Source organism: Lycium barbarum, chromosome 11, assembly GCF_019175385.1.
Source record: "Lycium barbarum isolate Lr01 chromosome 11, ASM1917538v2, whole genome shotgun sequence".
Lineage (NCBI taxonomy): Eukaryota > Viridiplantae > Streptophyta > Magnoliopsida > Solanales > Solanaceae > Lycium > Lycium barbarum.
Window position 1 is genome coordinate 34,681,242 of NC_083347.1, and position 27,406 is coordinate 34,708,647.

Below are 27,406 nucleotides of genomic sequence, written 5' to 3' on the forward strand. Positions count from 1 at the left end.
TGAAAGAAGAGAATCTATTCCATAAATACAACCTATTTTACTCTGTCGGATGTTGTATTTCAAAAATGCGAACTCTGTTGGATTTTGTCTTTTCGTGTATTTCAAAAACGCAAAATACAACGGAATTCAACAAAAACTAGCTACGGTTTGTAAATATAGAAAAAATAGCTATAAATTGTTAAAAGCTATTAAAAGGTCTGTTTATGTAAGTTTCACATTTAAATTTCTCTAATTTTAAGGCAACTCATGTCTTCTCCTTCTTTTTTTTTTTTTTTTTGGAGAAAGGTAATAACAGGGCAACTCATTTCTAAGTTGTAAAAAGGGGGTTGAGAGCCTAAAGTTGTTTAGACAACTTAAAGATAATTATATCTTTCAAGTTAATAGACAAGAACCCAAATCATAATTATTGTGGTTTCGAAGTTTTAATCAGTCATTTGATTCAAAAGTCCTAATCTACACGAATATACTTTACACAGATTTTTCAAAGCATAGCAAAAAATACTTTTCAAATATAGCCAAAATATGGAAGTTAATTCACTAGTTGAATCAACTCAAATAATTAAATTCTAAAATAACATTTAAGTTATGATTCACTTATGCTTATTTCAAACTTTCATTTAAGTATACATGATTTTTTTAGCTTAAATCAAATCATTTTCAAACCCTATTTACAAACAAGTACAGTACATTTTTAGCCACTCAATCGGTAACTGCCTAAACAAACATTTTAAAAGGAAAATATTTTCAAAGCAGATTTCTAATTCCCAAAACAAAATTAAGTGCTGACTCTGTTCAGTAAAGTCAGGTTATAGATACGTTTTTAACAAGTTTAAAAACGGATAGTAACACTCAACAAGTATAAGTTCTCCCCTTAATTAACTTTCAATAGTATTAAATTCAAACTCAATGGAACTATCAATATGAGGTTCTAGAATAAGCAATAAGAGCAACTCAGAGATAGCTAAATGCTTGAAGAGAATAAATTTTCTTCAAATACTACATTTCTATTTACAATTACAAAGAAGCTGTTTGAATGCAAAATGATAAAGTCTATTACTTTTTGAGTGAAAAATTAATACTCCATTTGCACATCTGGAATGACTCTTGGTGACATCTTGTCTAACCTTCCTTGAAGCATATGTAAAACATCTATACATCCCTAAGATGGTCTAGAGAATGAGAACGTAAACCGTCTAGAGAATGAGAACGTAAATAAAGCATCTCAAAATTAAATGAACGAAAATGCAAGACTCTTGAAGGAGGACAAGATCACAATGACATTGCACCTATCCTACCGATTCACTAGATTTGCATTGTAATTTCTCTCTTGCAAGTTCCATCAGCCAACCCAAGCATTTTCCTGCTTAGAAACAAGATTTTCATCACACGAGTTTGTACTAGATAATTTTCAAATCCATTTAGTTGAGCAGTTGTACTAGATAATTTTCAAATCCAATAAGTTGAGCGGTTTTTTTTTTTTTTATTTTTTTTTTATTTTTTAAAGAGGTTCATGATGTATTCTACGGTGATAAGAACAAAGGATGATTATGAACAAATTTATCTACAACATCTATGTGATTATCTCCCATGCAATTGAAACTCGAAGAACTCTCTTCTTCACAAATCGCAATTGAAGTTAAAAGTCAAATGACTCTGATACCATATCAAATTATCTCCAAATTAACTATAAGCACATAACATGTAAATGATTTAGAGAAGAACCATATAATTGAGAAGAAGAGAGGATTGCGCAGTGAAGAGAACTTTTAGAGAAGAAAACTTCTGCTATTTTTGTTTTTTGTTTTCCACTTGGTATTCTATCCTCGTAGTTGAGCCTAATTATATTTGAATTCGCGCCAGGTAAGACCCATTTCTGGAGAAAGCGTTCTCTACTAAAAATTTATTCTTAAAAAATTGACTAGCTTACAACATATGCTTCAACTTATATAAATGATACTGACTACAACATTAAGTAGCTAATTAGTTGACTAAATTGTAACTAATCATTACCCATTTAGTTTAGCTACCACATCCGCTTGTGCCTTTTTAATACTCCAATATGTCTGAGATTGCCCGTTCAAAATTTAATATTGGTTAATGTTTTATTACTTTTATTTTACCTACACATTTATATTCCACGTCAAGAATGTCCTCAATTCCAATTTATGTGGTATCGTTTTCTTATTTAACCTGTAAAAACATATACTTTTCTATATTTTGAAAAACATAACTTTAAAATTTATATTTTACTCTTCATGACATACTTTTATAGCCACATAAACTTCATAGCATAAAATCATAAGTTTTTTTTTTTTTAAAAAAAAAAACTCTTAAACTCTGTCTAGGGGTAGATCTAGTGCTTCGAATTCATCCAAATATAGTATTTCAGTCCATAACATTGATTTTTATGTGAAACTCGAAGAAATCTTAGTAAATATTAACTTTGAACATATAATTTTAAGGTACGATAAATTTAAAACAGAGTAAATTCAACTAAATTAAGCCAAATCAGCTGAAACCGAGAGAATAAATATAGAGAAAATGAGATCTTTTGCCATTTTACAATTTGAATGGAATAAAATTTTCTTTTTAGATCTCTTACGTACAAAAAATGAAGATTTCTTATTGAAGGCTCGTAATTTTTTTTTAATTTTTTTTTATAAAGGGTTAAAAAACTATTTCTCTCGTAAATATATGCTACATTCGTATATTAAAGTTAAATATTAAAGTTAAATATAGGCTACATTGGCTGATAGACTATGTAATAGTCTATGTAAATATTGTAAATATTCTCTTCCTTATGTATAGTAATTAGGTCATATAATTTAGCCTAGTATCATTCTGATAGGAGATACCTACTTTGTATATAATTACTTTCATACATCAATACAAATCACGGATTGATTTCGTACATGGTATCAAACTAGGTTTCTCCTAAAAACCCTAGCTTCCTAAACCCTAGCCGTCCACCTCCCTCTTTTCTCCTAACCCTAGCCGTAGCCGCCACCCCTTCCTCCTCCCTCTTCTCTCTTCAATGGCTGACAACAAAAATTTCCATTCTGCTTTAACCGTCACGAATGTGAAATCTTTAATCCCAATCACTCTACACATGGAAACTGGCCATTATCACGAATGGGCGACACTATTCAAAGTTCTAGCCCTCGTCCACTCCGTACTTGAACACATCATACCACCAACTGGCACCACTGAACTCACCGTGTACAACGCAACAAAGGCGGCTAACCTTCCGCTCTGGAAATGGCTAGATGCGGTGGTCCTTCAATGGATATACGCCACCGTATCCCATGATATTCTTACCTGTATTCTCGTGGCGGATGATGTTGCAGAGAAGGCTTGGAATCGAGTTGCTCAATTTTTCCAAGATAACAAGCACTCAAGGGCAGGGTACCTTGAAACTGAATTCACCACCACAAAAATGGCCGACTTTGGCTCGGTTATGGCCTATTATAATAGGCTCAAGTCTCTCGCGGATCAGCTTGCCAACGTGGGGTCGCCGGTGTCCGACCAACATATGGTCTTACGCCTCCTTGCAGGCTTACCGGAGACATATGCACACTTTGTCACCACCATCCAGCAGATGGATGTGCTGCCCTCTTTCTCTGAAGTGTGCTCCAGACTCAAGCTCGAAGACGCAGCAGCCAAGGAACGTGCTCGAGATTCCAGTCCCGTGGCTCTACTTGTTGATAATGATACTCCCTCCCCGCCACCTTGCGGCAACAATAATTCAACTAACCGTCGTGATAATAATCGTGGCAGGAATTCTAACAGGAACAAGGGAAAGGGGAACAACAACAACCGCGGGAAATCCGGCCGTGGCGGCGGCGGACAGACCAGCAACGGCCAGTGGCCGACGGGACAGCCACCGGCAGGGGGATACTACTGGCCTGCCTGGATGACCTAGCAGTGGCCAATGCCCCCCTGCCCGTATCCGACGAGACAGTGGCAGCAATGTCCCACCACACCGCGGCCCGGCAGCGGCATTCTCGGTGCAGGTCCACGACCTCAGCAGGCCTATTCCATGCATGGTCCGACCTATTCCGGGTACACTCCGACAGACGTGGAGGCAGTCATGCACACTCTGTCCATGCATCAACCGGATGATAATTGGTACATGGACACCGGAGCGACTTCCCACATGACTGCCAACTCAGGTACTCTCACGTCTTATTTTAATTTGAGCAATAATTCTGGAATCATTGTTGGTAATGGTAGCACTATTCCAATTCGAGGCTATGGTCATACATCCCTACCCCCACCTAATCCTCAATTACATCTCCGAAATGTCTTACATGCTCCAAAACTCATCAAAAACCTTATTTCCGTACGTAAATTCACTAAGGACAATAATGTTTCTGTTGAGTTTGATCCTCTTGGGTTTTCTGTGAAGGATTTACCGACGGGAAGCCGCCTAATGAGATGTGAGAGCACTGGGGAATTGTATCCTATCATTGCCACAAAATGGACCACTCCACCATCCACCTTCATTACCGCATCACCTAGCTTGTGACATTCCCGACTCGGCCATCCGGGAAATGCTATCCTTAGTTCTCTTCGTAGTAATGCCTTAATTGAATGTAATAGGGCCTGAACTTCTTTTTTCACCTCTTGTCCTTTGGGGAAACATGTTAAATTGCCATTTTATGATTCATTGTCATTTACTACTATGCCGTTTGATATCATTCATAGTGATTTATGGACATCTCCTGTTTTAAGTTCTAATGGGCACCGCTATTATGTTTTCTTTCTTGATGATTATAGTAATTTTCTTTGGACTTTTCCAATCTCTAACAAGTCGCAAGTCTATTCCACTTTTCTATCTTTTAAGGCATTAATACAGACTCAATTCGAAAGAGACATTAAAAACATTCAATGTGATAATGAGCGGGAGTTCGCCAATGGGCATTTTAAATCTTTTTGCGCCTCAAATGGTTTAAATTTCCGATTTTCTTGCCTCCATACCTCTCCTCAAAATGGCAAAGCGGAAAGAAAAATTAAATCCATTAACAACATAGTACACACTCTTCTTGTCCACTCTTCCATGCCCTCCTCTTTTTGGCATCATGCTCTCCAAATGGCCACATACCTCCTTAATGTACTTCCCACCAAAGCCCTTGGGTATAAATCACCAACGCAAGTTCTCTATCAACGAACCCCCTCCTATTCTCATCTCCGGGTTTTTGGGTGTCTATGCTATCCACTTTTCCCATCTACAACTATTCATAAGTTACAAGCAAGATCCACCCCGTGTGTATTTTTGGGCTATCCGTTGAATCATAGAGGATATAAATGTTATGATTTATCCACCAACAAAATCATCATCTCAAGGCATGTCATCTTTGAGGAAATTCAATTTCCCTTCTCCAAATTACACTCACCAACCCCAACTTCTTATGATTTTTTGGACCATGGGATTTCTCCATATACCCTGCATTTTCTGTCACAGCCTCCTCCACCCTTCGTTCCCTCGGTCCAGCCCCTCCCCCCCACTGCCGAGCAGCCCCTCCCCCCCGCTGCTCCACCTGTGACTGCCCAGTAGCCCTCCCCCTACTGCCCAGCAGTCTAACCCCACGGTCACTGCCCCACAGCCCCTGCCCCTACCCCCCACTGCCCCATCCGTGACTGCCCAGCAGCCCACCCGCATGGTCACTAGAAGCCAACATGGGATTTTTAAGCCCAAACAACCATTCAACTTAAATACTTCTAGCACTCCCTCCATCTCGCCTATCCCACGAAATCCTGTCAGTGCTCTAAATGACCAAGATTTTCGGAAACAGCCTCCCTACCTAAGGTGGGGGTAAGGTCTGCGTACACTCTACCCTCCCCAGACCCCACGTTGTGGGATTAACTGGGTATGTTGTTGTTGTTGTTGTTGCTCTAAATGACCAAGATTGGAAAACTTGCATGGTTGATGAATATAATGCTCTAATTAGTAATAAGACGTGGGAGTTGGTTCCACGTCCCACTGATGTGAATCTTATTCGTTCTATGTGGATTTTTCATCATAAAAAGAAATCTGATGGTTCTTTTGAGAGGCACAAAGCCCGTCTTGTCTGTGATGGCAGGTCTCAACAGGTTGGAGTTGACTGTGACGAGACTTTCAGTCCGGTTGTCAAACCGGCTACTATTCACGCTGTCTTGAGCATTGCACTTGCACACTCTTGGCCCATTCATCAGTTGGACGTCAAGAATGCTTTCCTACACGGTAATCTTAGTGAGACTGTTTATATGCATCAGCCTATTGGGTTTAAGGATCCAAAGCATCCACATCATGTCTGTCTCTTGAAGAAATTGTTGTACGGACTTAAGCAAGCTCCCCGTGCATGGTTCCAACGCTTTGCAGACTATGTCTCCACTATTGGTTTTTCACATAGCCGATCTGATCACTCTCTCTTTATTTATTGACGAGGTTCTGACATTGCTTACATTCTGCTATATGTTGATGATATTATTCTCACAGCTTCCTCAGATGCTCTCAGAAAATCCATCATGTCTCTGCTTAGTGCCGAATTTGCTATGAAGGATTTGGGCCCTCTAAGTTATTTTCTGGGTATCGCTGTTACCCGGACTTCACACGACATGTTTCTCTCTCAGAAAAATTATGCAGCAGATATTATAGAGCGTGCGGGCATGACTGCCTGTAAGCCAAGTCAGACATCGGTCGACACCAAAGCCAAACTTGGTGCCACGGCCGGGCCTCCTTGCGATGATCCCACCCAATATCGTAAATTGGCCGGCGCGTTGCAGTACCTTACTTTCACAAGACCAGACATCTCATATGCGGTTCAACAAGTATGCCTTCACATGCATGATCCAAAGGTTGCACATATGCATGCTCTTAAACGCATAGTCCGATACATTTAAGGTACTATTGAGTTTGGTCTCCATCTGTACAAATCCTCCATTGCCTCTCTTGTTTCTTATACAAATGCAGATTGGGGTGGTTGTCCAGACACTCGCCGATCCACATCAGGTTACTGTGTCTTCCTTGGCGATAATCTCCTCTCATGGTTATCCAAACGGCAACCTACTATGTCTAAGTCGAGTGCCGAGACCGAATACCGTGGCGTCGCTAATGTCGTCTCTGAGTCCTGTTGGCTTCACAACCTTCTTTTGGAGCTCCGTTGTCCCATCCGGACAGCTACATTGGTTTATTGTGATAATGTTAGTGCCATATACCTATCAGGTAATCCAGTTCAGCACCAACGCACTAAACATATTGAGATGGACATACATTTCGTACGTGAGAAAGTTGCCCGTGGAGAAGTTCGTGTTCTTCACGTCCCGTCCCGTTATCAGATCGCAGATATCTTCACTAAAGGTCTTCCGCGCGTGCTCTTTGATGATTTCAGGGACAGTCTAAGCGTATGACAACCTCCCGCTTTGACTGCGGGGGTGTGATAGACTATGTAATAATCTATGTAAATATTGTAAATATTCTCTTCCTTATGTATAGTAATTAGGTCCTATAATTTAGCCTAGTATCATTCTGATAGGAGATACCTACTTTGTATACAATGATTTTCATACATCAATACAAATTACGGATTAATTTTCTACATTGGCATCAGCCTCTACCCCAGCCACTCGTCCTACAAAGGAAGATAGAACGGGGAAAACGTAGTTGGGGGTGGGGGTTGGGGCGTGGGGGTGGGGTTAATCCTTCGGGATAACTAGTAGGAAGAGAAGTAAAAGGGTCAAATTGTAAGTGGACTGAGTGCGTGGGGTACTACTGGTTAAAGTAACAGAGATAAAAAGTAAAGGAAGTAAAGCATTGCAGTAAAAGTTTTACACCGTACAATCTTCTCATGATCTATCTACCAGGCACTGGTCACTGGTTCACCAGGTATCAGAACTAACACCAACTCTGATTCTGATAAGCTTAAAGGCAACAGATAAAAAATACTCCACTCTGTTTCAATTTGTTTGAATTTATTTTCTTTTTAATTCGTGTTAAAATAAATGACTTTTTTCCTAATTTGGAAACAAATTCACTTTACGAATGATTTACAGCCACACAAATTTTCAAGGCTTATTTTGAATCACAAATTTCAAAAGTCTTCCCTCTTTCTTAAATGTCGTGCCCAGTCAAATGAGTTCATATAAATTGAAACGGAGGGAGTACATTCCTTCTCAATTTAAGTGTCTTATTTTTTTGATCTATTTAAAAAATAATGTCTCTTTTTATATTTAATAAGTGAACAATTCAAATATTCTATATGACAAATTCATACCCATAAAATTCAAATGACATTTTAATATATTATACACATTTTTAATTTTCGGCCACAAAATCAAAAATCATTTGTTATTTCTTAAACATCCGTATTGAGACGGAAGGGACTACTTAATAATTAGTGATTTATTCAAAGGAGATTACAGAAACCTTTAGTTTATGGATTTCCGTATGTGTTGTGTCAGAGACAACAGCTGCCATAAAGGCAGAATAGTTGCAGCCTGCACAGATACAACAGAGAGCCCCTCAGTCATAATATTTTCGCTCAGTACACTGTTCAGAGAGCCCCAGTACTGTGTATGTGTATGTGTTATGTGTGTGTGTGTGAGAGAGAAAAAGATTGTCAAATATTATGATCAGAACCTTTAGTTTTTATCCATGTACAGAAGATTCTGCAACCCAAATGGTCCCTTTAAATAAATACTCCTATTGCATTTGCCTACTACTACTGCATTTCTCTCATCTCTTTCTTCTCCTCTCAAGAAATTAAATATCTTTAGTGATCCATGATGAGTACTACCACAGCAAGAAGTAGGTATCCTTTCACAGCAACTCAGTGGCAAGAACTTGAACATCAAGCTCTTATTTACAAGTATATGGTGTCTGGTATGCCTGTTCCTACTGATCTTCTTTACACCATAAGAAGAAGCTTGGATTCTTCTCTCTCTTCCAAGCTCATTCTGCAGCAACCTCATCACAGTAAGAAAGATAACATCTTTATTTGCATGAAATCTTGAAATATGTAATCTTTTTTGCTATATTTATGTTGTGTTGTGGGGTGCAGTTGGATGGAACTGTTTTCAGATGGGATTTGGGAAGAAAATAGATCCAGAGCCAGGTAGGTGTAGAAGAACAGATGGAAAGAAATGGAGGTGTTCAAAAGAAGCTTACCCTGATTCCAAGTACTGCGAAAGACACATGCATAGAGGCAGAAACCGTTCAAGAAAGCCTGTGGAAATTACATCAACAAGACCTACTATTACTAATACTACACCACCAACAGCAATTCCCATCTCATCAATCACCAAAAACACAAACAATCCTAGCCCCACTTCTAATTCTCACTCTTTTTCTTATTTGACTAATGAACCCCACCAGTATCCTTTCCTAAATTATCCTCATTCTTCTTCTACTAGATCCCCGGGTGTTAGTTTGTCATCAAATCAAGAACATACCCCCAAGTTCTTTTTGGATTCTCCTGCTTATTCCAGGTTTTTGACTTAACATCTTGGTGTGCATGCTTTTAAAAAACATTTACTAGTACTTGATTTATTTATGTAATCTTGTGTTTTTTTTTTGTGTGGTTAAATTATCGTTAACAGAAATGAATATGGGGATGGAATGAAGGAGGAAATAGATGAGCATGTATTCTTCTCAGAGGCATCAGGGACAATGAGAAGTACATGTGGTTCAAATTCAGTGGAGGATAGTACTTGGCAATTGTCACCACTAAAAATGGGGTCACCAACAATGTGTCATTTGAAACAGAGGACTACTAATTATTCACCTTCACAGAGTACTGGGGCTTCTTACTTACAACTCAATGATTCTTCAAGACAGCAACAAGATCATCATCATCAGTATTTTCATGATTTGCCAATGAAAATAGAGACAGAAGATCACCACCAGCCCAAGAAAATAATGCACCATTTCTTTGATGAATGGCCTAAAGACAACAAAGACTCATGGCTTGATTCTGAGGACAAATTTTCCAAAACTCAACTCTCAATTTCAATACCCAATCCCTCACAAGATTTCTTCATCACAACTAATGGTAACTTAATGAACTCTTTGCCATTCTTTTTTCACAACTTTTTTACATGGTTATGGACAAAAAATGTCTGTTTTGACCATAATAGTTGGCACGTTATTTTGCAGAGAAATGAAGCTTTGAGAATGAGAGAAGGGCCAAAAGAGTACTAGTACTTGTTAAATGGTGGTGGGGCGGTGCTTTTTCTGATGTTAGCTTTCCGTATACATGTGTGTAGTGGTGTTCTAAGAAGTGTGTTTTTTTTTCTTTTCATGTTTTTATGTTAAGTTTAGTACTTGAATTAGGAAGTATGTGGTGTCTGGCTAACTGAGCATTCACATGGTATTTGATTGTCAGCAGAAGAGCATTGTATTCCCTGCCCCCTAATATTACTACTCACTGCTACTATTAGTATTTTGTTTTGTTTGAATGGCCAGGTTTTTCTGCCATTTTGCCACATGTTGTTATGTTTTTATCAGTCTATATGACGTGTTGAATATCTTCTTCTGGCCTTTTTCTGCCGTTGCTTTCAAGGACTACTTTAAAACATTTCCTTCCTAATGGTCACCCTCTTGCTATTTTGGATTCTTTTGCTATCTTATGCCTTATAATATGGTCTTTTTATAATGTAGTAAAGCTGCTCACACATTTGGTTTACTTAGGAAGTGGAAATTTAATCTATTAATATATGGTCCTGCATTAGAGTATATGTTGTTCATTTGATGTTGCACATGCATATGTTCTGGGCTAGTAAGAATCTTAAAGATTGTAATAAATTTATAACTTTTGTATATGACTGACGTGGAGCCACTAAGATTTTAAGACCTTAAGGACATGAGATGCTGACCACTAAGAAACATTTCACCTTTAGGGACACTAGAGGAGTTGGTCCTTGTGTTGTCTAAATCTCTTAAAGTATTCGATCTCCATTTATTTGAATGCTGACCATGCAAATATTAGCTCACAATTCCCCTTCTTTATCCCTTCTTCACGAAAAGGCCACTTAATTAGGATAACAAGTTCATGCTCTCTACAAATTAAGATTGAATAACGATTTAGTAAGAACTTATTTTTCAAGTTTCGCATGAATATGAAAAGATGATAAGTACGCGTAATTGTTCATAGAAAGATGTTAATTGTAACTTGAAAAATAAAACAAGTTGCCTGTAAGGACTTTCAGAACCAACAGCATGATCATCATGACAATTTAAAAGTACGTCTGCTCTTAGCTAGTGTAAAGAAATGGTATTGGTATCAGATTCTGATCATCCAAATCTTTGTGTGCCCTACAGTATTAATAACGGACAAGAATCTAAAAATGAGCCGAACGTCAATAAATTAGTCCAGCCAACATTTAGCTTAAATAAAACGTGTGTGCAAATGCTGTTTTATTCTGATATCACAGAGGAAATGCTTATGATTCATAAGACAAGTGAAAGTTAAAGACACTTTTTATCACTTTATAAATCCAAGAAATACGTTACATGCATCAACAAGCCAATAGCTTACGAACCTCACATAACTTCATGCAAAAGGATATTGTATTGTGCGTCTGAACAGCATCAACGTCTCCTTTGCTTCTTTTTCTTCTCATTCAAACTCGAAAGAAATGCATCACTCTTTTGCTAACTGTAAGGTGCAGACTTGGATAAATTTTCCAACGTCTCGGACAAATCAACTATTTTGATGAATTTACAACCGTATATATTCTAAATCAACAAAAATTACTATATTCTGCTCGTTTTATTTTATGTGACGTTGATTGAACACGCAGTTTAAGAAGAAAAAAAATTAGATCGAGTTTGTCATTAACAGTAAATGAACAAATTTAGAAAAAATGATGTAATAAAATGAGAGCAACTGGGGAAGTTTGTTTTAATATTACCTTCGTTTCAATTTGTTTGACAATATTTACTTGCCGGTCATACTTCTATATTTTGAAATAATTAATTTGAATGTTTCTATTTACCTTAATGAGAATTTTATAGTCACACAAATGCTACATCATATTTAAAACCATAACAATCATATGATTATATAAAATATTACAACATGTTTAAGGTCACAAATTTTAAAAGTCTATCATTTTCTTAAAATTTTATAATTACGCCAAATAAATTGAAACTGGAGTAGTATTATACATTAGTAGGCAGGAAAGAGCTACCTAGCAAAGAAACCATAAGGGGTCGTTTGATCCGAGGGATATCTCAGGAATACATTTGAGTATAAATTCATATTTTGTTTGATTAAAAGTACAAATTTATCTCCAACCAAATAAATTAAAGTATAAATTTATATCCACACTTACTCCTAAATATTTCACTTTATTTAATTAAATTAGATTTTATTTTATCCTTCCTCCCAGATGATGATAAAATAGTCCAAAACTTATAATTTCGAAATAGCTTAATCCCGAACCAAACGACCCCTAATGTTTAACTTAATTAAAGAAGAGTGATTTAGAGTGGACAAAACATGTGAAAAAATGCAGAAGTAAATAGAGTTGATGGTACGAAAAATGAATAAAACTAGGGCAGCAAAAATAAATGTCTTGGACATAGGGAATGGAACCAAGCTGGCAGAAGTAGGTGCAGTCAAAGTAGGGCAGAGAGCACTGTGGCAAAAGGGTTCTGTCTATTTCTGATGAGTCTCTGAACCCTCAGATGAGAGTAGAGTAATGACTAGACCACACCATATACTAGACTATCATCACTACTCATTACTCAGCACACATGAGTAGATGCAATGAAATTTTAGCACTTAGCTTGAAAGATAAAAAAAGATTCCCCACCCCTAATTCTGTCTTTAACCTGGACTATAAAATAATCTTTGTACGTCAAATTAATATAACTATTCATGTTAATTTGGTTGCCTGGTTTTAACTTAACACGAAATTTAAAAAAATAATTTTTTAAAATTTTTTTGTAGTTATTAATTAAAGATATGCAGAATGTGCTAAAATGATATTTAATCTTGTGATCTTAAATATATTATGTGGAAAGTTGAAATTAAAAAATTGCCGAAAAGAAAAAGAGACATTTTTTTAAACGAGCTAAAAAAAAAGTAAAACAAAAAGATTGAAAAAGGAGTAAAAAATAACAGGAACTAAGGATCGTTTGATTGCTGGTTAGAGTCATGCAGATATTAAATGTAAGAATTAATTGTGTAAGTATTAATAATACATAAATTAATTATGCAATGTTTGGTTATTTCATTTTCTACCCTGCATAGTATAATATATTAATTCATAACTTATACACGTATTAGTTATGTGAAAAAGAAAACATGAACCAAATATTATATTTGCAATGTAATATTTTATGAGGAAAAGAGAAAACCAATAGAGCATTGTATAACTTATGCTAGATTTTGTGTAGAGATTGTTTTCCTTCATTTATGTAATCAAACAATGCATAAAGTTAGACTAATTTTAATACATGAACAAATCGTCTCTAACCAGAAACCAAACGACCCTTAATTGTTTATAAAAAGTAAAACTATTAAATCAGAAAAATAAAATTAATTATATATTATAACAAGTTAAATACACACATTGTCAGCATATGTATCTTACTTTTGTTGTTCTATTTTACAATATGTCACTACTTTTAGCAGTTCGATTAAGATAAAATGATAATTTTATATATCAAGAAATAATTTAATTTTCAATTTCTTATTTTTTTAATGCCATTTTTATATAACACGTAATGAAAATTTTATGACATATTTAGAGGGAGTATATGTTTTTATTTAAGTGTTTCTTTGTCAGTCACTTCTATACACACGCTGAGTGATATGCAGAGATATGAATAAATTGATCCATGAGAAAGTAGTTAAAAGCTTTTATATATTGTACGGTGGTTGTTTGGAGAAAGAAAAACAGAAGAAATGAGAAAGAAGAAGACGACACTCACACAGTGACTACTCTGCTATTTTTCCAGTCTGCAAATGACTGCTTTATTTTGTTAGATCAGTCACCCAAAAACTGACTTCCAACTATATGATTCTAGTTCGGAACCAAAATGACTCAATAAAAATAAGTGAATCAAAATCCCTAAAAGAAAAATTTGATACAAAAGTATCTTTAGTGCAGTAAAATATTACGCTAAAGGACTTAACTGTAACGGCACCGTTAAGTCCTTTAGCGCAGTAAATACTGCGCTAAAGGATATTCCATGCATCTCTCCTTTAGCGCAGTAAAATATTGCGCTATAGGAGTCCCTAATTTCCCAAAACAGACTCTTATTACATTTTCACACTTTTTTACGTACTTTAGCCGTATATTAATCATGCTTTGAGACTCCGGAACTTCAATATTTTATATAGAACCCTACTTATTTTTGTGCGATTACTAAGGTAGGCTCAATACATCAAGGATACGCAAAAATTCGGATTGTCGTTTTAGTGGTTGAAAAGTGCTCGAAGTCTATTTTTGTTTGAAGATTTGTAGTCCTTAGCGTTACGTTATTTATGTTTTAGGGTTTTGTGTTATTTTTAAATTAATGCTTAACTTTATTTCGAATGTGTCACGTTTTTTGTTTATTATCAATTTAGGATGTGACACTCTATAAACAATAATAAAGACTAAGATAATATTTATAAATATAAATAGAAACGCTTTAAATATACAATATTTACTTAAACGGTACAAGATTATTGTATATACTAGTGGGTCCCACATGTAGTATGCCAGAGACTATCCTTAGGCCTAAGGCTCACACCATCCCCACCACCCTCGCCATCGTCTCCATCGCCCTTTTTCCTCTTAATAATCGGGCGCTCCAAGTCATGATCATCTCCTCTTCCCCTCGCCCTTGACTATAACGTGCTTCTTCTTAGTATCTAGTCCTGCTGGCACGCTCAAAACCTCAGGCTGAGCTAGGTCTGGAAACTCGACCTCTTTCTCGTCGGGAGTTGCCACTGCAGGCGCCGAAGGATGAACCTGAAAAATTATATAATAATTAGTACCATTTCTTATTTATTCCATTGAATACATTAACGTTTGTTGAATAATCAAACCTGTGTGTCGACGGGCGCCTGAGTAGGCTCCTGAGGCGGGTTTGTAGGTGTCTGAGATGGGTCTGGTGCTGAATATGATGTAGTCTCCTAGACGAGATGCTGTTCGAGGTCCAAATAAAAGTTAAAAAAGAAGAAGTTAATATTCACCTTATATTGAATAAAATTGATTTTAAGTAAAAAGCTTACATATGGCTTGATAGTCATGAGAAGACACCTCTGGCTCGGCAGGCTCATGAGAAGGCTCCTGAATGGGTCGCTCCTGTGGACCCACTGGCGCCGAATCCTAAAATATGAAAAATTCCGAAATAATAAATAACATATATATATATATATAAGTACCTTAAATAATCAAATATGTATTTTAAATATTCACCTTATATTGAATAAAATTGATTTTAATAAAAAACTCACATGTGGCTCGACAGTCACATGGGAAGACACCACTGGCTCGGCAGGCTGATGAGAAAACGCCTGAATGGGTCACTCTTATGGATCCACTAGTGCCGAACCCTAAAATGTGAAAAATTACGAAATAATAAGTAACATATATATTTAAATAAGTAATTTAAATGATCAAATAAGTATTTTAAATACTAACCGGATTAAAAAGTCATCGAAGTCAAGAATCCTGGGTCCGTCTAAATTCCTCACAGGCCGCTTATCAGCTAATGAAGCGCATAACGCCGCCCAATCGACGTCATCACGCTCTTCCATGTATGCATTCTGGCTTGGCTGTGATGAAGACCCAGGTATCTCAGCAAGTAGGAGCGCCGGCGTAAACGTAGTTGACTGTCCAGATGAGCTGCCACTGGCCTGGAACGGTTGCGGATGGACTAGAATGGGAACGACGTCTGGAAGGGGAGTGGCCTCATCCGCCTCATCTACTAGATGGTGTCCTCCACCAAGAGGTCCTCTAGCAGCAGCACTGCGTCCTCTACGCGCACGGCGTCCTCTGGCAGCACGGCCTCTTCCTCTGGCAGCACCGCGTCCTCCTCTTGGTGCTGCCTGATACTCAGCCTCTGGAACAGGCTCCTCCATGCGCCTAAACTCTCTTGCATGCCGGATACCATCCTCATATATTCGTACCATCTCCGCCGCAAGCCCCGCAACCCCAGGGTAAGGCATATGTTGTAACCCCAACATGCGTAATTGTTGTACGGCCACCTGCTGCATTTGTGTTCAACAGTAAAAAAAAGTTATTTTTAAAACGTTAACAATTAATACAATTAAATAAATCTAAATACAATAAACTTACCAATGCCTCGTACTGCCCCGCGAGTGCTGAGTATCCTACATCCCTTGCGAGACGCAAAGCTGGGTTGCCGATCAATCGACGTGTGATCTGATAATACCAGCGCATGTAATCCTGAACGGGAGTCAAATGGCCGACCACCGCTAAAGTGCCTAACCTGTGCTCCCAACGGTGGAGCCAGAAATTCCTCATCAACGGCGGCCCGATCGTCCCGCTGGTAGTGTTGGAGCTCATGAAGAACGTCAGGGGGTATACTCTGTGTATGCCCAAACTGTTATAAGACGTGCTTGGGCATGTGGTCCTCAACAATGTTCAGGTGTATCAATGGACACCGCGACCTCCACACCCCTGACCTATCCTGCAAAAGGCCGACAACCCATCCAATATAGCAGCGTAGAGGTCCATATAAATAGCTGCATAACATATAAATACAAATTGGTGATCACCAAGTAGAAAATACGTTTAATTAAATTAATAATACAAAGTTAAATAGTTTTACAGCATCGTCCGTCATGTGATCAAGCTGGTCCTGGAATGGAAAAATACTGTGGTGCATATCCACATCCCGGTCAAAACCCGCCATCCACCTTCTTTCATAGGGCATGTCAATATCGAGGTGATGCCTAGGTACGAGCTGAAAAGGCAGCATCCTCTCCAACGCTCATAACCGTAAGAGATATTAGAAAATACGATTTTTTAGTCATCGTTTCAAGAGGTTTGTTTACATTAAAGGAACGCACACTTAAAATATTACCTGGAGAAGAGCAAAAAATCCACACACATCGCTGACAGCACTAATAGACGCTCGGCATAGGCATCTGTAAAGGTACGCCAAAGCAGCATCGCCCCAACTGTAGTCTCCCAAGCGGTCCAGATGTTTCAAGAAAATCAAATATCGTAAACTGACAAAGGCACCCGATGAGTTTGGGAACAAGATGCCCCCGAATATAATAAGTAGGTACAAATGGGCATGACGATCAACAACGTCCTGCTGGGTGCCGTCCTCAACAGGAGGCTCTGCTTCCAAATAACTGCAGAGTGTACTAATATGAACCCGACTCTATCCCGACATCTGGCCCTCGGCATCAGGCATGAAGTGGGTGAGCCTAGTCAACTCCGTCACCCATGTACTACCAGGAGGAGGCTCGTACCGAGTGTATAATGACTCTCTATATACCCGCAATCCAAAGAGGACCTCCACATCCTGAAGTGTAATCGTGGCCTTACCGGTGCGAAGATGGAAGGTATGTGTCTCCGACCTCCACCGCTCAACCATGGCCGCAATGAGCGCCCAATCATGCTGTACCCGATCAATGGACACACAACGATAGATACCGCCCCGAAACAATATCTCTAAGACGCGGGGGTGTGGGGGCCGCTCACTTAAAAGAGCCCACGCTCTCTGCAACCTACGGGGACGGATCCTAGTCGATATCCCTATAGTACCAGCCCATAATAACTCTGACCTATGATTGTCTTGCAAAGAAAATACTAATCTATCATCGGCCCCGGGTGAACAGCGGGCCCCGGGTGATCATTGGGCCTCGAGGGAACATTCGGATCCATGAAAGAGTCGGGTCTGTATAAACTAAATTAGTCATTATTCTTGAAATTAAAGAGAAATTATATTAACTAATTAATTATTTGTAGGGAATATGTGAATTATGTTGTATTATATCTTGTGAATAATCAACATGGGATAAACAATTTCACAAATAAATAAAGTAACAATGTCATAATTAACATAATAGGAGATTACTATATCTTGGGGGTATCTAGTCTCTCTGTACGTGCGTTGCACGAATATTTCTTGTCGATTTTTATAATGTTATTTATATTTTATTGATAAGCAACTTGAAAAAATAATATCTAATTCTTATCTTGAATACAATATTTATTTTGAATGTATAGAAATCAACTATTTATTGCCTCGCACGATTCTGAATATTTGATTTGATAATTTTGTTATCAATCTTTAGTAGATAGTCTTTTCCAAAAATTATTTTCACTATCAACCAAATATTGGAAGAAAATAATTATTTTTCAGAATAACTTTCGTCATATTAAATGTGTAGTAAATTTAATATGTGATAGTAAGGACACGGGGTTTTGAATTATGTGATGGCAAAGACTTTTAAGTTAATTAGTTTGGGATCAAAATTCAACACTAATATTTGTTTAGAACTCTATTTTGGATATGTGATATATTTTTAGTTGACCAAATAGCCAACACAAATATGATAAAATTAGTCTAAAAGAGTATATACGTCGACCACATATTTTTCTAGAAACTTTGCATTTTATTGTTAACGTATGTATTTATGAAATTCATATAATTTTTATTTCCGTGAACATAAATATTAAATGAAGAACTTTAACTATTCCTTTTTAGATAATATTTTTTTATTCAACATATATATTCATGATTTTAAAATAATATAGATTTAACAATTCATAATCAATTAAAAAAATTATAATTCAGAAACAATTAACAAATTATCAATTCATAATCAATAATTAACAACTAATTAATTAATAATTGCATATTTTACAAATAATAGTACATTACTATATTAAACAATTCATAAACAATTAACAAATTAACAATTCATAAACATATAAAAAATTAAAAATTCATAAACATATATCAAATTAACAATTCATAAACATATAACAAATTAACAATTCATAAACATTTAACAAATTAAAAATTCATAAACATATAACAAATAATAAATTAGGCAAAAACAAAAGGGAACAGTAGCAAAAGCTACTGCCCTGCCCAGGTCGATCAAGAACCAAAATTTTTTTTTTTTTTTTTGGAAATTAACGACGATTAAATGTTAAACATGCTTAGAATATAATGTATATAACAAAATAATAACAAAAGTTCATAGTAGAAAACCTTAATCGAAGATTTTTGTAGGGTTGTTTTAATCGAATTGTACGCCGCTTTTTTCCAAAATTCGAGCTGAGAATATTGCTCCTTGACTTGAATATACCGAGAATCTAAACTTTCCCGGCGAAAATTAATAGAAAATGACGTTATTTGAAGTGGGGACCACCTTGAAAACGTCTCCAATGGCCTTTTTTTTTGGGTCGTGTAGGGGACCAGTGGTGGAACCCGTTGGGGATTTATGTTGGGTCCTATAGCGCAGTATTTTACTGCGCTAAAGGAGAGAGAGAAATGTCCTTTAGCGCAGTAAAATACTGTGCTAAAGGACTTAACCGTGTCGTTACAGTTAATTCCTAGTTAAAGGTACTTTTGTACCAAATTGTTTTTAGGGTATTTTGGTTCACTTGGGTTTTCATTCAGTCATTTTGGTTCCGGACTCCTATGATTCATCCTCCCACTTTCGGAACCTCTTTTTTTTCTTTTTTTTTTTTTTCGGCAAAGGCTCAAATATGCCCCTGAACTATATAAAATTGCACATATTTGCCCGCCGTTAAAAGGTTGGTGCAAAGATACCCCTAACGTTTTTTTTTGGCCATATATGCCCTTGAGTTAACGAAAAATATTGGAGGGCATATTTGTTCAGTTTCGCATAGTATAGGGGCATATTTGATCTATTGAAATTCCTGAATATTATGACATAAAATATCATTGCATTTCAAAATATAAAAAAGATTGTAATTACAATCCATCGACCATTGCATTACATCAAAATTATACAACTAAAAGAACAGATGCAATTACAACAATCTTTTAAAGACTGTTTTCACAAACAAGAGCATTGTTTCCCCTTTTCAAAATATTTGTTTTACTAATGATAATACCATTTTTATTTTTCAATTTGTTGATGATCTGGATAGTTCTTTCTGGATATTTTTCATCTTCTCAGTCCCAATATCTACACGATAATGGATGCAACAATTGCCGCAATAAAACATAAACACAAAATAGGGGATAACTTACATTAGACTTATGACACATGAAAAAATGTCTCCCACAGTGCTCAAAATTTTGATAATAATAATAGAAAGAGTATCACATTTTAAGCATTTATACGGTTTCTTACATAACATTCAATGTGGTTTGGCCTTTTCGCGAATTTCACGCATAACCGAAAATTAGTAGAATTATTTGAAGTCCATAAGTGAGATGGAGTGTAGTAACTCCACGTCCACAAACCCTTCCACAACTATTTGAAGAACTCAAAGCTTCCGACATTTCATAAATAAGTGAAAGAATAAGAGAGAAAAGTGAGGGGTTGTAGGATAAGTGTGGAGTTTCAAAATGCAGTTGCAATAAATCATTGGCTAGCATAAAGTGCACTACAAAAAAATTTGAGAACTATTTGTGACATAATAATCAGGAATTTCAATGGATCAAATATGCCCCTATACTATGCGAAACTGAACAAATATGACCTCCAATATTTTCCGTTAACTCAAGGGCATGTATGGCAAAAAAAAAAACGTTAGGGGCATCTTTGCACCAACCTTTTAACGACGGGCAAATATGTGCAATTTCGTATAGTTCAGGGGCGTATTTGAGCCTTTACCGTTTTTTTATTACCCCTCCTGCTTTGTTACTACTCCTTTCTTTCATAGTTTTTTGTGATAAGAGTTTGAATTCTTAAAAAATATATTTACTATTTTAATATTTCACCAAATTTTATAATTATAAAAACATTTCTTATGACAAAATAAAAAATAAAAAATAAAAAATAAATTATTTTTATATAGAAAAATGTAGATCTGTTCATCGATCGCATCGGATCGAGTTTAGCATATTTCAGATTATAATTTCGATTTTCAAATTTCAGAAAATGTAATCCGAATCCGCCTCAAATACGCCCGGATCAGATCGGATTTTTTAAGTTTGATTTTGGATAAATCGATTAAGATAATTTGGATTTTCGGTTCGGCCTATAAGTTGAATTGCTCTTCTTCTTCTTACAAAATGAACAACCAAATAAAATATTTATACCAAATTGACTTAATATATAGTTCCTTGTTGCTGGAACAATCAAATAAATAAAGTATTCATACAAGCAACTTAGTAATATTTTGAATATATGGGTTGATGTGTAAGGAGTAGGGTAAATGTGAATTATTAGATTGGACATATAGGTAATGCGCTAATATCTAAAGGATAGTTGGGTCGGCTAAACATAAGGCATAACAAAATTTGATTTTTGAATATCCAAAAATCCGAAGTACCAAATCCGAAATTCTGTCCAAAATCCAAAACTTTTAAAAATTAAATCCAAAATCCAATTCAAAATTTGAAAGTTTCAAAATATAAATCCAAAATATTTGTATTTTAGTTCGAATTTCGGGTTTATCCAAACTATGCACATTGCTCACCCCTAGAAAAATATCCCTATTTTTTAAAAGAAATTTTCTCTCAATCTAATTTTATGTGACACTTTTTGTTTTTCGAAAGTCAAACAAGAAATCTTTTGACTGCGACTTATTGGTGTGCCTTTCAAAAATTGTGAATTGTTAATTATTGTGACTTATAGTATTTTTTAAGTATTTTCTAAATATGTAAATTAATTTTTGAATAACTCAAAAAGTGTATGTCAAAATTTACAATTAAAATAAAAAAATTGACTATCGAAATCCAGACTGTATCACATAAATTGGGAAAGATGTGAAGTTATAAACAGGAGTACTTGTACTAAATTAGTTATCCAACGGCGTCGTCTCTAGCTTGCATTTGCAGATAGTTCTACTTCTGTTACTGTAAGTTTCTAATTTTAGAGTTTGTTTGGAAAGCCAACTGGTAATTGGAATTGGTGTAATTATCAAGGTAGCAATTACACAGCCTAGTAATTACACAGTATTGTAATTACAACGACATATTTATTTGTCATGATGTAATTACAGTATAATTACAAGCGTGTTGTTTGTTTGCACAAGTATAATTGCACAGTTAGTTTAATTTAAGAATAAAATTTAATTATCAAAAATTAAAAAATTAATATTTGAAAAATATGTGCCTTTATAAATGATATTAAATTAGGTATTTCATAACACATCGTTTCTTGAAAATATATTAATTAATAATCATATATTTGTAGCTAATATTGTATAAAAAATAATACATACATACATACATATATATATATATATATATATATATATATATATATATATATATATATATATATATATATATATATATATATATATATATATATATATTTAAATTAAACCAGAATTTTTTGTGAGAATATCATTGGTTGGATGTTTGACTGCCATAACATTATTCAAATGTTTGACCAAAAAAAAAAAATCTATCAACTGTAAGTGAAAAATAAACATCATGGAATGTGAAATAACAAGTCAATAATACTAAAGCAAATAAATTAAAATTGAAAGTATAACCTAAATTCAAAATCCAAAAGAAAAAGTGTAACATATACTCTTATGCCAAATTTCAACATAACATAAGTAAGTCCAACGTAACTTAAGTAAATATAATTCAAAAGAAAGGAAAAATCTAAGCTTATAACTTTATTCACAATGAAATTCTACTTTAATAACGTCACCTATGATATGCCAAGTTTGTTAATGATTTATTCTTTCTAATATTAAGAGGTGTAGTTTCAAAAATAGAATAATAACACATGCTAAAAGTTTTTTTTTTTTTTAAATATATGAGCAACTACATGGAAACACAAGAAGTAGGGGTGTCAATGGTTTTTAAAAAATTGACCCAACCGTACCGAACCGATTTTTAGGTTTTCTTTAAAAAACTGACGGTTTTTACATAAAATTTATAACCATACCGAATAAATAGATTTTTTTTTTTAAAGATAAACCGAAGAAATACCGAACCATACCAACTATATTTATATGTATGTATATTATATGGAGTATTAAGTTTTAAAATAATAAAATATTAAAATTTTGACCTTGGGCCTCGGGTGATGGAAACAACTATGAGCCGGCAACATAATTAACACTCAAGGTCCTAACATTGAAACTTATTATACTACTTCTATATATTAAAACTAAATTAGTTCTAGGATCCTGATTAGTAACATGTAAGCTACAAGGTATTTCGAATTTGGATAGCAACCTACAAGATATTATACAAGATATTAGATATCTTTCCTCTCGTATGATTTGAATTATATTTCTCTTATTGGATACTTAATCTTAGTAGACTCAGTTCTTGAGTCTCATCTTGATTGATATCTTCCCACTTGTGTGATTTAAATTATACCTTTTGTCTTTGCTAACATTGTTTTACACTATCGTAAAATGATGAGATCAATCTCTTTCTTGTCGTCTTTCACGTTTTCTAGATTCATCACTTTTTAAACTGTAATAATGTCTAGAGAGTTTTTATCAAAGTCCAACCGGAGTATGCATGGTATCGTGCTCTAACTTTTACAAGTAATTTTTGTTTTAAAAAATACCGAAAATTAACCGAACCGTACCAATACCGAAGAAAAACCGAGATGATGGGACAGTTTCTAAAAGTCTAATTTTGGTTATACTAAATAAAATAACCGAAAAATCGTTATCATATAAAGTTTATAAAATAACCGCTCGACCGTACCATTGAAACCCCTAACAAGAAGTAAGGGTTAGGAATGAGAAGACAGGAAATAAAAGATAAATAATATATCTAAAAAATATATTTTAAAAATAAAAATAACAGTAAAGGTTCATATATAGCCCTGTACTATCCCGAAATAGTTCTGCGTATTTTCCGTTTACTTTTTCGATGCTATATACCTCCGCCGTTAGTGTTTTGGTCATATATACCCCCGCGTCTAACGGCTCATTTAATGGGGACACATGGCACAATCTCAACAGCTTCAACCATTTTTATTTTAAATTTAATTTTCACTTGAACCCATACCAAAATAAACCCGACCACCCCATACCAAATAAACCCAACGCCGGATTCCACCCAAGCCATTTTGGATAAAAAACGAAGATCAACATTGCTACCACTGTTACCCCTACCTAATTATTTATTGTGCGGTTTCGTCATCTTTCTTCTTATAAACTTTTCTTCATTAAACTAAGTTGGAGGAGTTTGCTAAAAGGCCACTCTCCACACTTATTTAGGTAAAAGGCCATAAGTCTCAAAGAATTGGGTAAAAGGCCACTATTTATGGCATCATCAAATGAAGTCTCCCAAGTTGTCAACCCTAGACCCATAGTTTTAAAAACTACAAAACAGCCCCCAACCACCAACATTTAATAACCCAATTGGAGCAGCTGAATGTTTTTTTGTTCCCCCTAAAAACTCGGAAGCCGAAGCTCCCCATCTTTTGCACTTTTCCGATCCCGTTTCTGGCCAAAATTTCGGCTTTTCATCTAAAGATTAGTCCCAAACGACGGATTTCTTCCCTACTTTAGTCATTGTAACTTAAACCTCTTAGAAATCATTGAAACTAAGCTCGAATTATTTTCACCATTGTTGTCAAAGCTCAATTATCATGTGTCAATTTTGTCCGCGTCTACTGGTAGTGGAGTTCGGGATTGTTCTAATATTCTTGTGGAGTCAATTCTCCATTAAAAGACCCGTATCCCTGCTATTTTTTTGGTCTGAATCTGGTACTGTTCTAAGTCTAGGCATCAACCAATTATAGACCATAGCAATAGTCTATTATATCTTTAGTATGGCGTCTATTGGAGAATATGTTATAGTAGGTGGTGATTACATGGGTGAATGGATGGAGACCCCAAAATGTTGGAATTGGATTTCTGCAAGCAAGGTGACAGTGCCGATCGCCGTGCGTCGCAATGATACGTATAACGATTTGGTTGAGAGCGTAAAGGAAAGCAGGGAGTTAGATTTTGAGCCCAACGACTTGTGCATTAGTTATATGATTAATGGTCTGCTTGCTAGGGGAAAAGCTCACACTTCTTTCATAACGAATGATAGGCATGTGGTATTGTATATGCTTGATGTTGCTGCTGATGGTTGTAGACCTGTTTTGAGAATAAATGTTGTTGAGAGGTCTCAAGCAGCGACAACATCAGCAGCACCACCCCCGGAGCATGGGTATGATTGCTTACCAGCTTATTCTTACATGGTTGGGAGTCTAAATTCGGGTTCTAGAATTTGCATCAGGCTTGCGGATGACAACAGGCTTTTATATTACTTAGTGTCTTACGCAGCTTGCATTCGAGGATATACCCAAATGAGAAAGGTTATTGCCGTTGATGGCACACATTTATACGGCGAGTACGAGAGTATCTTGTTGTCTGCCATCGCACAGGATACTGAGAACATGTCTATCCTATTGCATTTTGCGTTGTGGACAAGGAGTGTGATGATTCTTGGACCTACTTTTTCCAGTAGCTCAAGTTTATAATCGCTGATGAACCATACTTGTGCATCATCTCTGATAGACACAAGAGCATAGCCAACGGTATTTCCAGGATATATGAGCATGCTCACCATGGACTTTGCATGAAGTATCTTTTTGAAAACCTCCGAAAGAATTTCCAATGTGGAGATTCTCTTCATGCATACTTTAATGCAGCAAAGGCATATGGTTACGAGGAGTTCAATGAACATTTTCAGCAATTCAGGGATAAAAGCCCTGAAGCAGCTCAGTGCCTTGAGTTTGAGATTGGATTTGAAAAGTGGATCAGGCACATTTTCCAGCCAACAGGTACGATGTTCTCACCACAAACATTGCCGAGTCTCTTAACTCAATGTTGAGGGATGAAAGAGTACCCCGTGTCTTCCATATTCATTTCTATTTCTAGGAGGTTTGCTGAAACATTCAGGTAGAGGCGTGCAGATATCGACGATTCAAATAATATATTTGTGCCTTCGGCTGAAATAACGTTAAGGGAAAAGATGACTGAGGGTGATTCCTTGTTTGTCAGTAATATAAATGGGGTTTCCGACGAGTTCACCATTATCGGCAGTGGCAGAATTGCCAAAGTCAATCTACTGAACAAAATATGTTCTTGTAGAGAGTCTGACTTGGTGAAATTACTGTGCGCTCACGCCATGGCAGCCTTGAGATTGAAGTATGGAAATGGATATGGTTCAAGCATCTACAAGTATTCTTCACCGATGTATAAAGTTCAGTCTTACATCCTTGCATTTGTTGAAACTATCAATGTAATCCCTCCAGAGTCTGAATGGGTTGTGCCCGAGGAGTATGCAAAGATGTACATTGCTCCACCTCCTTATGCGTCCAAACTTGGAAGGAAGAGAATAAAGTGTATCCCTGGCATCGCGGAATATTTTAAGCCCAAAAGACGTGTAAAAGGGAGGAGAAACAAGTGCTCACTTTGCAAGGGAAGCAGCCACAAGAGAACAACGTGCCGAAATAGAGAGGGATGAACTTGATGTATTTTTCAATGTATTTCATTGTATTTTTCTTGTACTTTGCAGTTTTTGGTTCTTCAACTAAATATTTCAGAGAATTGAATGCCAGTTCAATATTAATCAATTGTATAATGGTATATAATAAACCGCTGCTGTGTTCTTTATATCTACTAGATATAGTACACAATAAACTTAGAAGCTAGTCTATAATAGACCATGTATATGATCAATAATCGCTTTAAAAGCCCAGCGGCTGCCGAACCGCCAAACGTCACGAATAAAAATTCGAAAAACCTGTGGCTATGTCGAATCAAACCCATATTTAAATGCCACGTCCATGCGTATTTACACGAGTCGCTCATCCATTGGTCGACGGTTCACTAAATCGAGGCGATGAGTCTATAAATCGCCTGAGCCTATTTGAAAAGTCATCTCATCACTCTTCATCAAAAACACTCCCAAAAGTTGATGAAAAATGTGCCTAGAAGGATAATAAATAGAGATGCAAACCGTCACCCCCAGTATCGAACACCACATCCTGAGGTGCTACTCCTCAGGAACGATTTTTAAAGGCTCTTTAGAGGCCTCAGCGAGGATCATGAGCGGTTTGAAGCTGCCATCCGCTGATTCATACACATGCTGCGTGTGCTTCTAGAGCTCGAGGGTGTTTACCCCGATGCTCTGACAGTGGCGGAGCCAGGATTTTCGTCAAGGGTGTTCATACTTTTAGAACGGGGTGGGTGAGAATTCATCGTCCATTCGATTCCGCAAGTCATTCTTGATAAACTTCATTCCTGAGAAAGTTCTTTCAACTGTCGCAGTGGCAACTAGTAGAAGCAAAGGCAAACAATAAGCTGCATT

At 36.2% G+C, this 27,406-nt stretch overlaps 1 protein-coding gene across 1 annotated transcript; it reads left to right on the top strand.

Annotated features, from left to right (window-relative positions):
• The first annotated feature begins 8,516 nt into the window (after positions 1 to 8,516).
• On the top strand, positions 8,517 to 10,503 carry LOC132619080 (growth-regulating factor 1-like). The gene is made up of 4 exons (XM_060334049.1): positions 8,517 to 8,953; positions 9,039 to 9,465; positions 9,577 to 10,028; positions 10,133 to 10,503. Exons 1-4 carry the CDS (start codon positions 8,761 to 8,763, stop codon positions 10,138 to 10,140), a joined length of 1,080 nt encoding a protein of 359 aa, XP_060190032.1. The 5' UTR covers positions 8,517 to 8,760; the 3' UTR covers positions 10,141 to 10,503.
• The last annotated feature ends 16,903 nt before the right edge of the window (positions 10,504 to 27,406 follow it).

Bases quoted from the DNA above. Each gene is read 5' to 3' on its own strand.
- LOC132619080 (XM_060334049.1), top strand. From the start codon at position 8,761: ATGATGAGTACTACCACAGCAAGAAGTAGGTATCCTTTCACAGCAACT. The intron at 8,954-9,038 runs GTAAGAAAGATA...TGTGGGGTGCAG, and splicing joins TCTGCAGCAACCTCATCACA to TTGGATGGAACTGTTTTCAG. The intron at 9,466-9,576 runs GTTTTTGACTTA...TATCGTTAACAG, and splicing joins GATTCTCCTGCTTATTCCAG to AAATGAATATGGGGATGGAA.